The 17,444-nt window shown below is 43.4% G+C and overlaps 1 protein-coding gene across 1 annotated transcript in view; it reads right to left on the reverse strand.

The window, feature by feature from the left end:
• Positions 1 to 17,444, reverse strand: part of rabep1 (rabaptin, RAB GTPase binding effector protein 1) — a 122,841-nt gene that overhangs the window by 73,213 nt on the left and 32,184 nt on the right. Inside the window, exon 2 of the mRNA XM_078226029.1 lies at positions 474 to 605. Coding sequence (XP_078082155.1) covers positions 474 to 605 — 132 coding nt within the window. The remainder of the gene's footprint in view (positions 1 to 473; positions 606 to 17,444) is intronic.

The following is a 17,444-nucleotide window of genomic DNA, read 5'->3' on the forward strand; positions in this document are numbered from 1 at the left end:
TGAAACAATTGAGCTCACCATCAACAGGGGCCTGGTCACATCTAGAGAAATTGAACTTAATTATATTACAGACAAATTAACAGGAAAAGACAAGAGAGCCAAAAGAAACTGAAGAACACTTAAAAAATAAAAATGGAGCGACCTAAATGCAAATCAGTACTAAACGGTGAAGGGAAAAGTCAACTACCACCAACTGGTTTTTAATCTGTAACGCATCAACTATTTAAAAGACTAATATGCAAACCAGGAAACAACTTTTTAAAAATTCAACACCCTTTAGGTTGACAAGGTATTTTGCTAACTCTTCACAGTTGTCGAAAGCATGTTTACAAGTGTCAAATAGTACTGCCTATATGCTTTATTGACACCAATTCACTGCCATTCGAATTTTCTGCTCGAGGTATTCATGATCCCCGGTTAATTCACCAGGGTGAACATGCAAACTACTTGCTAAAATAAAAGCAACTTCTAACCTTCTTTTGCGAGGTACAGCTCCTTGAATTTTGCCCTCTTCTGATTAAACTCAAATTCCAACTGCTGTTTGGTGCGCACAAAATCATCCTTGGCCTTTTCCAACTCGGCAAGGCGCTGCTGGAGCTTGGCCACTGGAAGTGAAACAGGACAGTGTGAACCACCTGCTGAAGAACGCAGCAACCCAACAATATATACTTCATTCACTCACAAAACCGGTTCTGTTGAAACATATGGAATGCAACACATTTCAAAAACATCAGAAAGAAACAGGAATGGCCAGAATGAGTTTACTTCAACTGGAGATATATTTACCTGTACTAAATACAATGATGGGGAACTGGATTTAACAGGTGGCCCATGCTTTGAAAAACTATATGAAGCCAGTTCAAATAACCATTTCACAACGTTAATAAAACCTATCCAGTAAAATTTATCCTTTCAAACCAAGTACACAAATATTTCTTTTACATTGAATTTATGAAAAGTTGAAACAATACAACAATGCACAACCATGCACTGCAAAACTCCCTACGTTTCTTCTGACTTTAAAAGGAGCAGCGACATCCCTTAATTTTCGTTTGTGTTCTTGCAGCTAGAATGAAGAACTTGTCCTGCAGAATGGAAATAATGACAAATTGACACTAAACAGGAGGCTGAAATAAGTAGAGACATAGTTGCCAAAGTGCAGTTAAAGGCTTCATGAGACTTCATGAGGCAGTGATCCTAATGAATAGCCTCAGGTGGTGAGCAGCTCAATGTTGAAAGGTTAGAGGGTACATGCAAGTGCACGGAGCCACAAGAGATCGCAGGAAACACCAAGGCCAGTGTGAGATGTGAAGGTGAGCATGAGGAAATCGAAGGCCAAGTCTCTGGGGTGCAGGGGTCACAATAAGGGCTGGTGTGATGGGTGTACATGTCACAATACAAGGTGAGAACAATAGCACAACAGGCCAGACAGCTTGTAGCTTATCCAAGTGGAGCTGGAAGTAGGAGCAAGAAGTGCTTTACAGAAACTAAGCTCACACAAGATAACACCATGGATTATGGTCTTGATGGCACTGGGGGAGGGGGTGAAGCAGGGTGGAACTGGACTATGTTTTGGAGGAGTGAGTGATGGGAAGGTGTGGGAGGAAAATGAGCTCAAGGTAAGGTAGGTCTGTATCCTCTGGGCTCAGCCATTGGTCAATTTAATCAAACTACCAGCTTGTCATTTCCACCTGAACTCGACGCCTAGGGGGCGATCTACATTCTCGTCCTGCTGGTTGATGACAGGCAAGCCAATGACATCGCACAAGAGGCGAAAAATCAGGTTCTCGCCCAATTTCTCACCTACTGCGATCTTACTGGGCCAGGATCTCCAGCGAGAGCAGCCTGATCTCAATGTTTAAATCCATGTTAATATGGATTTAAATATTATTAGTGAGCCTGGGAGAGAATCGTCCGGGCTCACTTGCCTTAGTGACCTCACCTGTGATGGTCCTTGCCAGCGAGAATAACGTATGGTGTCCATCAGCGGGGACCTGCCGTGATGATGGCAGGGCGGCACGGTAGCACAGTGGCTAGCACTGCTGCTTCACAGCTCCAGGGTCCCGGGTTCGATTCCCGGCTTGGGTCACTGTCTGTGTGGAGTTTGCACATTCTCCTCGTGTCTGCGTGGGTTTCCTCCGGGTGCTCCGGTTTCCACCCACAGTCCAAAGATGTGCGGGTTAGGTTGATTGGCCAGGTTAAAAAAAAAATTGCCCCTTAGAGTCCTGGGATGCGTAGGTTAGAGGGATTAGTGGGTAAAATATGTGGGGGTAGGGCCTGGGTGGGATTGTGGTCGGTGCAGACTCGATGGGCCGAATGGCCTCCTTCTGCACTGTAGGGTTTCTATGATTTCTATGACCTCGCCAGTAGGGACTGGAGGCCACCCCCAGAGTGGTTGGGATTAGATGCGGGGAATGCCCTTTGGGCAGTGCCACCTTGGCACTAGGAGAGGCAGACGGGTGGGGGGAGCTGCACAGCCGGGCCGCGGGGGGTGGGGGGGGGGGGATGATATCCAGAGGGGGTGGTGACTGACAGATCTCTCCATTCTGTTGAACAGAACAGACATCTGCCCACGCACGATTGCATCCTCAACGGCTTAGGCCCCACTCCCTCGCCCTACTGGCAGGAAACAGATTGTGTTTCATTTTTTACGCAAGTGGCATAGGATTGCATTTTCTAACTCGCCCAAAAAACGCATCCGAAACTCTCCCATTTTCATGCTTGTCCCCCCCCCGGACAATTTTAGGCCCATCATCATTAAATGTGAGGAGGTTCTGTCTCATTCAACAGTATTTGGGTAGAAAAATTACACAAACAAGCTAATAAACAAAAATAAAAACAGATAGTGTTGGAAAAGTGCAGCAGATCTGGCTGCATGTGTGGCAAGAGAAACAAGAGTTAATGCTTCGAGTGCAATTTGATTCTTCTTCGGAGCTGAAGAAATATCATGGGTTTCACGTTGTTGAAAAGGTTGTGAAGGTGTGGGGTGGGGGAGAAGATATGCGTCAGGTGGAACAAAAGGGAAGATCAAGGATAGGTTAGAGAATGGGGGAGATTAAATACCAAATGCTTCACGGAAAAGAAATGTAGCAGTAATGAAACAAGGCAGTGGCCCAATGTAGGTATTAAGAGCTGAATAAAAGTTCCAAAGTAGCATCATTCCATTTTAACACCCATTCTGACGAATGCGTTGTTTCTTTACTATTTGCATCTACTATCTCAAGAGAAGACAGTTTGTGACATTTCAAAGGCTGATAGCTAAGCAATGTTGTAATGCTAAACCTCCATAAATCATTGATTAGCCTGCAACAGGAACTTTAGAGTAGAGGAGGACAAGAGGAGATTTGATCTTAGAATCCCTACAGCGCACAAAGAGGCCATTCGGCCCATCGAGTCTGCACCGACCACAATCCCACCCAGGCCCTACCCCCATATCCCTACATATTTACCCACTAATCCCTCTAACCTACTCATCTCAGGACACTAAGGGGCAATTTTAGCATGGCCAATCAACCTAACCCACACATCTTTGGACTGTGGGAGGAAACCGGAGCACCCGGAGGAAACCCACACAGACACGAGGAGAATGTGCAAACTCCACACAGACAGTGACCCGAGCCGGGAATCGAACCCAGGTCCCTGGAGCTGTGAAGCAGCCGTGCTCACCACTGTGCTACCGTGCTGCCCACGATAGAGGTTGTCAGCATGGACTGCATGGTGGCACAATGGTTAGCACTGCTGGCACAGTGCCAGGGACCCGGGTTCAATTCCTGCCTCCTCACATCCTGTGCAGAGTCTGCACGTTTACCCCGCGACTATGCTCCAGGTTCCTCCCACAGTCCAAATATACGCAAGTTAGGTGAATTGACCATGCTAAATTGTCCCTTAGTGTCAGTGGGATTAGCAGGGTAAATATGTGTGGGTTATAAGGATAGGGTCTCAGTGGGATTGTTGTTGGTGCAGGCTCGAAGGGGCAAATGGCCTCCTTCTGCACTGTATGATTCTATGATTGTCATGATCAGAAGTGATGTGATCATCTGATGAAGGAGAAGAACTCCAAAAGCTCGTGATTCCAAATAAACCTGTTGAACTTTAACCTAGTGTTGAGACTTCTTATTGTGCGCACCCCAGTCCAATGCTGGCATCTTCACCTCATGATTATCAGAAGCTTTGAAAAAGTAAATTGTAAAAAAAAATTGAATTCCAAAACTATGGTTAATAATTCAAGAATACAAGGTAACCACTAAAAGAATATAGACAATTTGATTTGATTTATTGTCACATGTATTGGTAAACAGTAAAAAGTATTGTTTCTTGCGTATTATACAGGCAAAGCATACCGTACATAGAGAAGGAAAGGAGAGAGGGCAGAATGCAGTGTTGCAGTCATAGCTAGGGCGTAGGCAAAGATCAACTTAATACGAGGTTGGTCCAGTCAAAAATCTGATGGCAGAAGGGAAGAAGCTGTACTCGAGTTGGTTGGTACATGTCCTCAGACTTTTGTATCTTCTTCCTGATGGATGAAGGTGGAAGAGAGTATATCCTGGGTGCATGGGGTCCTTGATTATGCTGGCTGTTTTTCTAAGGCAGCGGGAAGTGTAGACAGAGTCAATGGATGGGAGGCTGATTTATGCATGGACTGGGCTATGTTTGTAGTTTCTTGCAGTCTTGGTCAGAGCAGGAGCCATACCAAGCTGCGATACAACCAAAAAGAATGCTTTCTATGGTGTAACTGTAAAAGTTGGTGTGAGTTGTAGCCGACATGCCAAATTTCCTTAATCTTCTGAGAAAGTAGAGGTGTTGGTGGACTATCTTAACTATAGCATCGGCATGGTGGGACCAGGACAATTGGTGATCTGGACACCTAAAAACTTGGAAGTTCTTGACCATTTCTACTTCATCCCCATTGATGTAGACAGGTGCATGCCCTCTATCATGCTTCCTGAAGTCGATGACTATCTCCTTTGTTTTGTTGACATTGTGGGAGAGATTATTGTCATCGCACCAGTTCACCAGATTCTCTATCTCTTTCCTATACTTCATCTTGTCATTATTTGAGGTCCGACCCACTACAGTGGTGTCATTAGCATACCTGAAAATTGAGTTGGAGGGGAATTTGGCCACAAAGTCATAGGTGTATAAGGAGTATAAGTGGGTGTGTACCAATGAGGAGCAGTTAAACCACAATATTTGCTCCTCATTGGTACACACCCACAAATGCTGTGTGCCCCAGGGACTGAGGACACAGCCCTGTGGGGCACCGGTATTGAGGATGATCGTGGAGGAAGTGCTGTTGCCTATCCTTACTGATTGCGGTCTGTGGGTTAGGAAGTCTAGATCCAGTCGCAGAGGGAGGAACCGAGTCCCAGGCCACGAAGTTTAGAGATGAGTTTCGTAAGAATAATGATGCTGAAGGCTGAGCTGTAGTCAATAAATAGGAATCTGACATAGGTGTCTTTGTTATCTAGGTGTTCCAGGGTTGAGTGTAGGGCCAGAGAGATAGCGTCTGCTGTGAACCTGTTGCGGCAATAGGCAAACTGTAATGGATCTAGGCAGTCTGGGAGGCCGGAATTGATTTGTGCCATGACTAACCTTTCAAAGCACTTGATAATGATGGATGTCAGAGCCACCAGACGATGGTTATTAAGGCACGCTGCCTCGCTTTTCTTTGGTACGGGGATGATGATCGTCTTCTTGAAGCTGATGCGCATAGGACTTGAATGCTCGTCGAGGTACCCCAAATGTTCCAAAAGGATTAAAAAGGGAAGTGGATACTTATTTGAAATAAGTTTTTTTGCTAAACAAGTATGGCAAATGGAATTGCTTGATGCTTTCAGAAAACTGGCACAGGTGCGTGGACCTTCTCCCAGTACCATAATATATTCATCTATGACAGATTGGTGCACGCTTGATGGTGAAACCAGAAGGATAGAGTTAAACACCATCAGAATAAATGTGGAAGCTGACTTAATGTTTCTTAGAAGATAGAGCTGGCATGTGACTGAGGGGTAGGGTAATGGTGTCCCTGGGGCACACAAGTAACTGTGGGTGTGTACCAATGAGGTGCAAATCAGCAGTTAAACCACAATATTTGCTTTTCAGAGCTGACAGCCCTGAATCTGACCAATCAAATCGCAAAAATGGATTTATACTAATATCGACTGCTGTTTTCTCTCCGTGTGAGCCCAGTTCCAAAACTCAAAAGAGATAGCAGCAAGAAATTATAAAGATCCAAAGTAGTCAGGCTTTGTTGCTGCAAAAGCGACAGCAAAACAAAAGGGTCTACCCTGCCTTCAGTTCTACAGTCAGCTTAGTTATGTTTCGAAGCACGAGCAACAGCACAGGAACAAGCTATCTACAGCTTACCAGGGGGTTTCTATGCTGGAAAGTAGAACAGTTATTTGCATACGAAGCAAATTTTCTAAAGTGTTAAATAAATGTTAGAAGTGGTCAGTATTTTTCAGTATACAGAAGCTATGTAATATCTTCTCATGGAGACAGTGATACACTGCTCATAGAATCCTTACAGTGCAGAAGGCCATTCAGCCCATCGACTCTGCAGAGACAACCTCATCCAAGCCCTAACCCTGTAACCCTACATGTTTACCCTGCTAATCTCCCTGACCCTGACGGAGGATTTAGCATGGCCAATCCACCTAACCCACACATCTTTGGGCTGTGGAAGGAAACCAGGGCACCTGGAGGAAACCCACACAGACATGGGGAGAACGTGTAAACTTCACACAGTCACCCGAGGCCGGAATTGAACCCGGGTCCCAGGCGCTGTGAAGCAGCAGTGCGAACCACTGTGCTACCGTGCCACCCACAGGTGCAACATTTAGCTGGCAAATATTAGAATCCATTCTGTAGACTAAATTTGAGCAAAACCTCATATGATCAACAAGAATTGGCACTATAGTTCAATATAATCTAAGCACCAGCTGCTTAGAAAACAACCTTACTAGGTTTGATATCTTTCCAGTGCTGCAAACATCAGAATACAGAGAAAAAAACTATTCTCCTTGCTGCCTTTTTTAAACAGTTGTTGACTTAAGCACATTTGATATGCTGCACTGCAATCAAGAGGAGCCTATTTTAATACCTTGGGAGTTCATGTACTCTTGTTGACGTCATTAGTTATAAAACAATACTCCGAATTCTGAAGATGCCCTTGGGTCACAGCCATGTGTGGTTGGGAACTATGACTCCAACTCCTCCTCGAGTGCAACAGCCATACTATTGGACAAAAGCTGTTCAGAATAGCTTGTCTTTACATAATCATACGACCATCCACAGTTCTAGATGATTCACTAAACAGACAGGGAGATGATCATGCCAAAGCAGCATCCAAAAGCTTCAAATGAAAAGTTACTTTTCATTCTGAGGCACTCAGCTGTTAGATTTATTCCACCCTGATGTCTTTTAGGAAAACTTGTGAATATTTAACTACCCACTAACTTCTTGCACTTCACAGGTACCGCGCCTCAGACTGCAATGAAATCAACTATATAATTCTACTTTTCACATGATATCAAATAATCAGAACAGGATATTTAATACTTTTGTAATAATTATTTTAATTGCAGTCCATTTTCTTAAGCCCATCAGATCTAAGCTAGTGCCTCCATTTGCCATCTCAAAATCATGCACTTTACAATAATTAGTATTAATACTGAGAATTCAGTAGAAAAACATATTAAAGTAAATTCTTCACAATGTATCCACTTGTTTGTGAAAGAGACTCAGCAGTACAATTTCAGATTATCTTTGCTTTTCTAACACATAGCAAGTTACTATTGCTGGTAGAAGAGATGGGCGTCATTCCAGTAACGCAAAAGAAGTGTACTGGCTTAAATGCGCTTTCACCAACGCACTGATGTACTAAACGAGGCTGCAACACTGGAATTGGTCATACATATGTTGCCATGCTGAAGATAGAGCTCCTCTATCTGTATCCCTCCTAGAAACCAAAGTGTCGAGGTGGCACGGTGGCCAGCACTGCTGCGTCATAGCGCCAGGGACGCGAGTTCGATTCCCGGCTTGGGTCACTGTCTGTGTGGAGTTTGAACGTTCTCCCCTTGTCTGCATGGGTTTCCTCCGGATGTTCTGGTTTCCTCCCACAGTCCGAAAGACGTGCTGGTGAGGTGCATTGGCCATGCCAAATTCTCCCTCAGTGTAACCCGAACAGGCGTCGGAGCGTGGCGACTAGGGGATTTTCACAGTAACTTCATTGCAGTGCTAATGTAAGCCTACTTGTGACTAATAAATAAAACTTTAAACTTTAACTTTAGGAGTAACTTTCAAAGGGGAATTTGAAATGGAAAATTTACAGGGTTATGGGGAAAGAGTAAGGGCAGTGGGACTGATTGCATAGTTCTTTCAAAGAGCTGAAACATGCACAGAGGGCCAAATGGCCCCTGCATGATTTCGAGATGGTAAATGGAGGCACTAGCTTGCAGCAGTTATTAGATCTGATGGCCTTAAGAAAATGGACCGCAATTAAAAAAACATGAGTACTCGAGCACTCACAGGCTAACGAACATCTCTTACTTACAGCTCAGTCGCTTCTAGTCAGTCCTTTTAATGTTGTTAGCACTCACCTTAAACCAAAACATCCTCCCTTCACTCAAACAAACCAATGCTGATTATGTTTGAGCACAAGTATATTCACAGCTTTTCTGAAGTTGCTACAGAATGAATATAGCTTCTCGAACTGTCATTACTAAAGCTAATAGCCGCCTCAGTACAGCACTTCACCTGAAACAATCGCGTGCCTTAATATAAACCTGCTGAAATAAAACCATGTCATTCAACAGGCAATGAAAGTAGTTACCCTTATTTGATATTGGGCATGTAAATGAATGCTAAACAGATACAGGTAGTAATAACAAAAAACAAGTTTTTTTTGCACATGATGATATTTTACGTTTTAGATTAAATGCCTCCAGGTTATCTAGTCTGGATACAAGCTCAGCGTCAGCTTGGGTCAGTTGGTGGCACTCCTGTCAGAAAGTTACAGATTTAAAATCTAACTTAGCATTGATAACAATGATTAATTCTGTGGTACAGTGTGGATAAGAGTGCAAACTTTAAGGTGTGGGAGACATTCTTATACATTTTGTTATGAAGACACAGAAAGGGCTGAAAAAGAGCCTGATTATCAACAAGTAGATTTCTTTAGATCTTGGGTTTAGCATCGTCAGCTTTGACTCAGTGGTAGTACTGTTGTCTCTGAACCAAGGTCAAGGTCTACTCCAGAAGCCTAAGCGTATAACTTGGAGCTGACATTAGTGCAATACTGAGAGCGCGCGATACTGCTGCAAGTGCCATCTTGCAAACGGAGCATTAAACAGAGGTTCTGCCTGTCCTTTCAGGTAAACAAAGTCTCTCAGCACTATTCAAAGAAAAGCAGGGGAACTGTGCCTGGTGTCCTGGCCAATATTTATCTTCTGACTATTGCTAAATAAATTATCTGACCATGAATCTCATTACTACTTGTGGTACCATGTTATGAACAAATTGGCTCATGCTTCCCTGTATTACAACGCAAACAACATGACCACAGTACATCACTGCATGAGAAGCACTTTGGGACCTGCTGGGAATATGAAAGACATGATATAAATGCAAGTTCTTCCTCCTTTACTTGAATCAGCAGTTCAGCCATGACATGGCTTCACCACGGCAGTGATGAAGTTGATCAAGAAAAACCTGTACCAAGGCCAAATAAGAGAGAGGTTTTACAAGAGGAACTGCGGTGATAGCTGTGGGATAAACAGCTTCATTACTAATTCTAATTTGTAATTGCAAAATAACTCGAGGCAAATTCAGTTAGCAGTATTGTGAAGGTGCTAATGCAACTTGGTTCAATTACCAGGCTGGATTGACAGTGAATAGATCATGAGATTACAGAATCCCCACAGTGTAGAAGAGGATATTCGGCCCAGAGTCTGCCCCGACTTGCTGACAGATCATCATACCTAGGCCCTCTTGCCCCATCCTCGTAAACGCACACATCTACCATTGCCAATCCACCCAACCTATATATCTTGGGACACTAAAGTAAAGTTAAAGTTTATTTATTAGTCACAAGGTGGCTTACATTAACACTGCAATGAAGTTATCAGGCAGCACAGTGGTTAGCACTGCTGCTCACAGTGCCTAGCACTGCTGCTCACAGTGCCAGGGACCCGGGTTTGATTCCCGGCTTGGATCACTGTCTGTGTGGAGTTTGCATGTTCTCTCCGTGTCTGCGTGGGTTTCCTCCAGTTTCCTCCCACATTCTGAAAGATGTGCTGGTTAGGTGCATTGACCCGAACAGGCACCGGACTGTGGCGACTAGGGGAATTTCACAGTAACTAAAGAGCAATTTAGCATGGTCAATCCTCACCTGCACATCTTTGGACTGTGGTAGGAAACCAGAATACCCAGAAGAAACACATGTAGACACGGAGAGAATGTGGAGAAACTCCACACACAGACATTCACCCAAGGCCGAAATTGAATCCAGATCCCTGGAGCTATGAGGCAACAGTGCTAACCACTGTGCCACCATGCCACAAAGAAACAGTAAAACCAGCAACTCAACCCCTAAAAATACAAACACGAAAAGGTCAGCTTGAAAACCCCCTCTCTGACATATGCATTATTTTCAGTCAATATTTATACACTTTATCTGTGATCCATCTTATCTACATGTGTCAGAAAAGGTTAACGGTATTTATGCGCAAGAACCAGTTTCCTTTATCAGGCAAGGCTTCTTAGCATGTATGTTTGATGTGGAAAATATATCCAAATACAGAAAGAAAATCTCTCCCTGCTTTGACTGAATATGAACACTGTAATTTGATTCTCAGCTATGATTGAATTACAAAACATTACCTAAAAGAAAAGGCCACAATTCCAAGTCTTGCTTTGTTACCCCTCCTCTGAGCCAGTAGAACTAAATTTGCTACATTTTCATTTTAGATAATTTTGTTTCTCAGTGATAAGAATAGTTGTTAAAAATGCCCTTGTATAGCCTAGCTTTACCTCATTATCCTTTATTCCTGACCATCCACTCATCGTTGATTCACACCATGCTTAATATTACAACTTTTACTCTTAAAAATAAGCATAATGCTTGTGCAACTCTTTCAACCATTTTACTGATATATACCCCCTTAACCAATACAGCTGAGAAACTGTGTGGACAAAAGCAGCAGTAAATCTTATACAAAGTAAGGTCCAATTGACATCAGATGTGAAGAATAATTAGATGGCGGCAGTTATAACACAAAAGGAATATACTGCAAATGGGAGGAATACAATAGGGAAGCCCATGAGTATGCAATGATTGCAATTGAAGGGCACATGGGAGAAAATGCTGTGATTTTGTTACAATCCCACTAATGTTATATATTGGACAAGTCAGATCCCAGAGTGAAACCTGGCTGGATAGATTCTAACTTTTTTAAACTGTGGAGGAAAGTTACTGAGAAAATTCACAGGTGGCTGATGAACTTTAAACACAAATAATAAATATACTTACTAAAACAAGAAAAATGAACAAAAGGTTGAAAACATTTCAATACAATCATAAGATGATGATTCAAATTCCCACTATTCCTTTACCCAGCAATACCTTTACAGACACACAAACTAGTGAAGAGTTACCACTAGCTTGACACAAAGGCATCTTGCTTGGGACTGGCACATGACAGCTTTCTTCTAGTGAATTCTTCAAGCATTCATTTGATGCTTCTCACTCCCCAAGATATCCAAACTAACTACACTTTAAACTCATTGTTTCAGTAGCAAAACCACCAAACTGATCACGTTACTCATCTCTTCTCAGAGAGCTGAAAAATTCCTGTCTTCACACTCTTGACACACACTGAACTCTTCCCATCTTTCTCGGTCACAGTCACTTGACTGTTGTCACTAAGCAACAGCCCAATTTTTATTTTGTTTTTTTTCTCTCTCAAAATCATTAAACATTATATTGAACTTTAAACTTATACATGGTTTCTGACAAATAATTCAATTGAAGGTATGAAAACAGACATGGCGTGCATATAATATAGCACTGGGTCAAAATCCTGGAATTCCTTGGAGGTATATCTATACCACATGGACTGCAACAGTTCAAGGCAATTCAGTGCCATCTTCGAGAATATTGGGATGGGAAATAAAAGTGCTGGCCTAGCTACGTCCCATGAAATAAATTTTACTTTCTAAAAAAAAAATCGTTAAAATCTAGATCCTCTAGCGATTACAACCACCATTTAGGTTAAGGTATTAAGTGAACAAAATTGGAAGTAGTGGATATTCAATGGGCACAGTGGTTAGCACTGCTGCCTCATAGTGTCAGGGGCCCAGGTTCTATTCCAGCCTGTGTGGAGTTTGCACATTCCCCCCCTTGTCTGCGTGGGTTTCCTCCCACACTCCAAAGATGTGCTGGTTAGGTTGATTGATCCATGCTAAATTGCCCCTTAGTGTTGGGGCATTAACAGGGTAAATACATGGGGTTAAGGGGATAGGGTGTGAGTGGGACTGTTGTCGGTGCAGGTTTGATGGGCCGAATGGGCTCCTTCTGCACTATAGGGATTCTATGGCTCTATTCCATGAATATGCAATTACATGCAAGAAGTCTTGAGTAAACAGTCAACTTGGATTGATCTGGAGTACATTTTAACATTCCTCTGCCTCTGGGAATGCTCTTCCTACTAGAGTAGGGTCTGAGTATAATTTTCAATTCAATCCTAGTTCAATTAATTAGGATTTCAAACATCTTTCAATAAAATTCTTTAATTCTGTCCAGTAACATGAGCTGAAACATTAAAAAGACCAGTTTACTGGAGTACAATGTGTCGAATCTCTTGTACCATTTCAATTTTTTCTTGTGGTCCCTAATTTAAAGCAGAATGACAGGAGGTGGGTGGGGTGGAGGCGTATATGGGACAGACACAAGGTTGGGGTGGGGGTGCAAGGGAGAAACAGGACAGCAGCTGCACTATCTCCATGTTGTCACAAAACTATGCCTCTGTTCTGAAATTATTTCTTTAAATTTTCGACTGGAAATTAAAATGTGAGGCTACCTTCCAAGGCAACAAGCAACAAGAGTCCCTCCGAAAGGAAGTGTGAAAAGAGACATTTCTTTTCTAGGAAACCGACAGGCACCAAAATCCAACACTCCAGGGAAGTGATCAAAAGTGCAAAGCGCTGAATTTTAATCAACTGGAAAGACAATTAAACTGCTAACCAGCCAGATACGCCCTTCAGACATTCAAAACCCCTCTTTGGAGGACAAAATAACCCAATCTCCTGCTGGTTTCTAGTATCTTGAAATTGGTCAAATGTTTGGGAAGATCGATCAAAATATGTTTACTTGTTCTACAATAATGATTGCAAAACATGTTAATTGAATTTCTGTTCGTGGATATAGACAGAAGGTTTTAAAAACTGGTTTTGCAAAGCCTGACACTCAGAGAAGTCATCAAAGGCATTTGGAAATACTGCTTAAGGGAGCAGTAAGGAATCTCTCTCCCTAGTTAAGAAAAGCCTTAGCTCTGCAGTATAAAATCCAACCCAAGAGATAGTGGCTGTCCATCGGAAACAATCTCAGGAGAAACCCATCGTTTTCTGGGCGACAGAGCACTGAATTACATAGAACATAGAACAGTACAGCACAGAACAGGCCCTTCGGCCCACGATGTTGTGCCGACCTTCATCTGAAACCAAGATCAAGCTATCCCACTCCCTACCATCCTGGTGTGCTCCATGTGCCTATCCAATAACCGCTTAAATGTTCCTAAAGTGTCTGACTCCACTATCACTGCAGGCAGTCCATTCCACACCCCAACCACTCTCTGCGTGAAGAACCTACCTCTGATATCCTTCCTATATCTCCCACCATGAACCCTATAGTTATGCCCCCTTGTAATAGCTCCATCCACCCGAGGAAATAGTCTTTGAACGTTCACTCGATCTATCCCCTTCATCATTTTATAAACCTCTATTAAGTCTCCCCTCAATCTCCTCCGCTCCAGAGAGAACAGCCCCAGCTCCCTCAACCTTTCCTCATAAGACCGACCCTCCAAACCAGGCAGCATCCTGGTAAATCTCCTCTGCACTCTTTCCAGCGCTTCCACATCCTTCTTATAGTGAGGTGACCAGAACTGCACGCAATATTCCAAATGCGGTCTCACCAAGGTCCTGTACAGTTGCAGCATAACCCCACGGCTCTTAAACTCCAACCCCCTGTTAATAAAAGCTAACACACTATATGCCTTCTTCACAGCTCTATCCACTTGAGTGGCAACCTTTAGACAGAAGGAAATTGTTTTCAGAAAAGTGCAGTTACTTGGACTTCAATTCAACTCCTGGATTTTAAAGGGATCCAACTAACTTCAAATGGCTGCAACGTTCAACAATCTATGCCTCAAGCAAAAGGAATAATTCTTAATTCACGTTACTTTTATTTAGACTCTAATTTTCCTTACTTCTGGTGTGTGTGTGTGTGTGTACGTATGTGTGTGTATGTGTGTGTGCGCGCGCTTACGAGGGAATTCAGTTATTAAGCATTGAATCATAGAATCCTTACAGTGCAGAAGGACCTATCAAGCCTGCACTGACAACAATCCCTCCCAGGCCCTGTCCCCGCAGGTTGTTTATTTGCTGGGAAAGGAATCTTGATGTTTAGAGCTGCTCAAACTGGGGAGGGGGATGCATGTGGATGCAGTAAAAAATGGGCAGACAGTAGGCCACAGCAACTAAGCCAAAGGTCAAACCATGCCAATACTGTAGTGAAGGTGTAAACCACAGCACTAGACCTAATGTTCGGTGGCTAGAAGAGGTTTTACTTGGTGGGGGGACTATTACAAAGGGTGCAGGTGGCAGGGGAGAGCCTGGGTAACCTGAAATTGGTTGGGAGACTCAAATTGAGATTTAACAACTGAAAAACATTGCAAGGAATAGCAAGAAAGACCAGAATGGAGGATAGACATGGATGACCCCAATGCCATCCAGTAACAGGGTGTCTGATACAAGACGAAGAAATTGTATATTCCATTGCAAAATGTTGAGATAACAATTTTCCATAAGAGTTCGTCAAAACGTTTGCATAAAATATAGAAATTGTAATGCATGTATTAAGCTTAAAATGGGCAAACGCATGTCTGATGCAAGACTTGCCTTTTATGTATTGATGCATTTGATAAATATTATTCCAGACATATTGTATATAATTTATTGAACAATATATTTGTCCAAGTGTCAGTACGGATTTATCATAGAATAGAATCCCTACAGTGCAGAAGGAGACCATTCAGCCCATCGAGTCTGCACCGACCATAATCCCATCCAGACCCTATCCCCATAACCCCATGCATTTACCCTAGCTAGTCCACCTGACACTAAGGGGCAATTTAGCATGGTCAATCCACCTAACCCGCACATCTTTGGACTGTGGGAGGAAACTGGAGCACCCGGAGGAAATTCACGCAGACACGGGGAAAACGTGCAAACTCTGCACAGACAATGACCCGAGCCGGGAATCGAACCCGGGTCCCTGGCGCTGTGAGGCAGCAGTGCTAACCACTGTGCCAACAATTGTATCACAGTGCACATATCATAAGCCAGGAAATTGGGTCACAGTTTGTTATCAAGGTTTTTAAAGTCAGCTCAGCTCAAAGAATTCCTACAATGCAGAAGGAGGCCATTCGTCCCATTGAATCTGCATTGGCTCTCCAAATAGGCCATCCCACCCAGGCTCGATCCCTTAATCCCACGTATTGACCATGCTAATCCATCCTAACCTACACATCTTGGGACATTAAGGGGCAATTTAGCATGGTCAATTCACCTAACTTGCACATATGCAAAGCTATAAAGTATTGTGCCAGGAGGAGAAAAGAATGGAGTTCTAGTTTTGTTTTCAAGGTGTTTCAAAATGCACTGCTAAGCTCTGGAATCTTTGATTTATTATAGTCACATGTGGGTGGCAGGGTAGCACAGTGCTTAGCACTGCTGCTTCACAGCTCCAGGGATCAGGGTTCGATTCCCGGCTTGGGTCAATGTCTGTGTGGAGTTTCCAGATTCTCCTCGTGTCTGCGTGGGTTTCCTCCGGGTGCTCCGGTTTCCTCCCACAGTCCAAAGATGTGCGGGTTAGGTTGATTGGCCATGCTAAAATTGCCCCTTAGTGTACTAAGATGTGTAGGTTCGAGGGATTAGCGGGTTAATATGTAGGGGTATGGGGGCAGGGCCTGGGTGGGATTGTGGTCAATGCAGACTCGATGGGCCAAATGGCCTCTTTCTGCACTGTAGGGTTTCTATGATTCTATGATGTATTAGTATACAGTGAAAAGTATTGTTTCTTGTGTGCTATATAGACAAAGCATACTGTACATAGAGTAGGAAAAAAGAGAGTGCAGAATGTAGTGTTACAGTCCGTAAAAGATCATAAAGACCATAAAACATAGGAGCAGAATTAGGCCACTCGGCCCATCGAGTCTGCTCCGCCATTCAATCATGGCTGATATTTTTCTCATCCCCATTCTCCTTCCTTTTCCCCATAACCCCTAACCCCCTTTTTAATCAAGAACCTATCTATCTCGGTCTTAAAGACGCTCAATGATCTGGCCTCCACAGCCTTCTGCGGCAAAGAGTTCCACAAATTCACCACTCTGGTTGAAGAAATTCCTCCTCATCTCTATTTTAAAGGATCGTCCCTTCAGCCTGAGGTTGTGCCCTCTGGCTCTAGTTTTTCCTACTAGTGGAAACATCCTCTCCACGTCCACTCTATCCAGGCCTCGCAATATCCTTTAAGTTTCAATAAGATCCCCCCACATCCTTCAAAATGCCAACAAGTACAGACCCAGAGTCCTCAACCGTTCCTCATACAACAAGCTCTTCATTCCAGAGATCATTCTTGTGAACCTCCTCTGGACCCTTTCCAAGGCCAACACATCGTTCCTTAGATATGGGGCCCAAAACTGCTCACAATACTTCAAATGGGATCTGACCAGAGTCTTATACAGCCTCAGAAGTACATCCCTGCTCTTGTATTCTAGCCCTCTCGACATGAACGCTAACATTGCATTTGCCTTCCTAACTGCCGACTGAACCTGCACGTTAACCTTAAGAAAATCTTGAACAATGACTCCCAAGTCCCTTTGTGTTTCTGATTTCCTAAGCATCTTCCAATTTAGAAAATAGTCTATGCCTCTATTCCTCCTTCCAAAGTGCATAACCTCACACTTTTCCACATTGTATTCCATCTGCCACTTCTTTGCCCACTCCCCTAACCTGTTCAAGTCCTTCTGCAGCCCCCCTGCTTCCTCAACACTACCTGTTCCTCTACATATCTTTGTATCATCTACAAACTTAGCAACAGTGCCTTCAGTTCCTTCCTCCAAATCGTTAATGTGTAATGTGAAAAGTTGTGGTCCCAGCACTGACCCCTG

The sequence above is a fragment of the Mustelus asterias genome, chromosome 12 (genome assembly GCF_964213995.1).
Source record: "Mustelus asterias chromosome 12, sMusAst1.hap1.1, whole genome shotgun sequence".
Classification (NCBI taxonomy): Eukaryota; Metazoa; Chordata; class Chondrichthyes; order Carcharhiniformes; family Triakidae; genus Mustelus; species Mustelus asterias.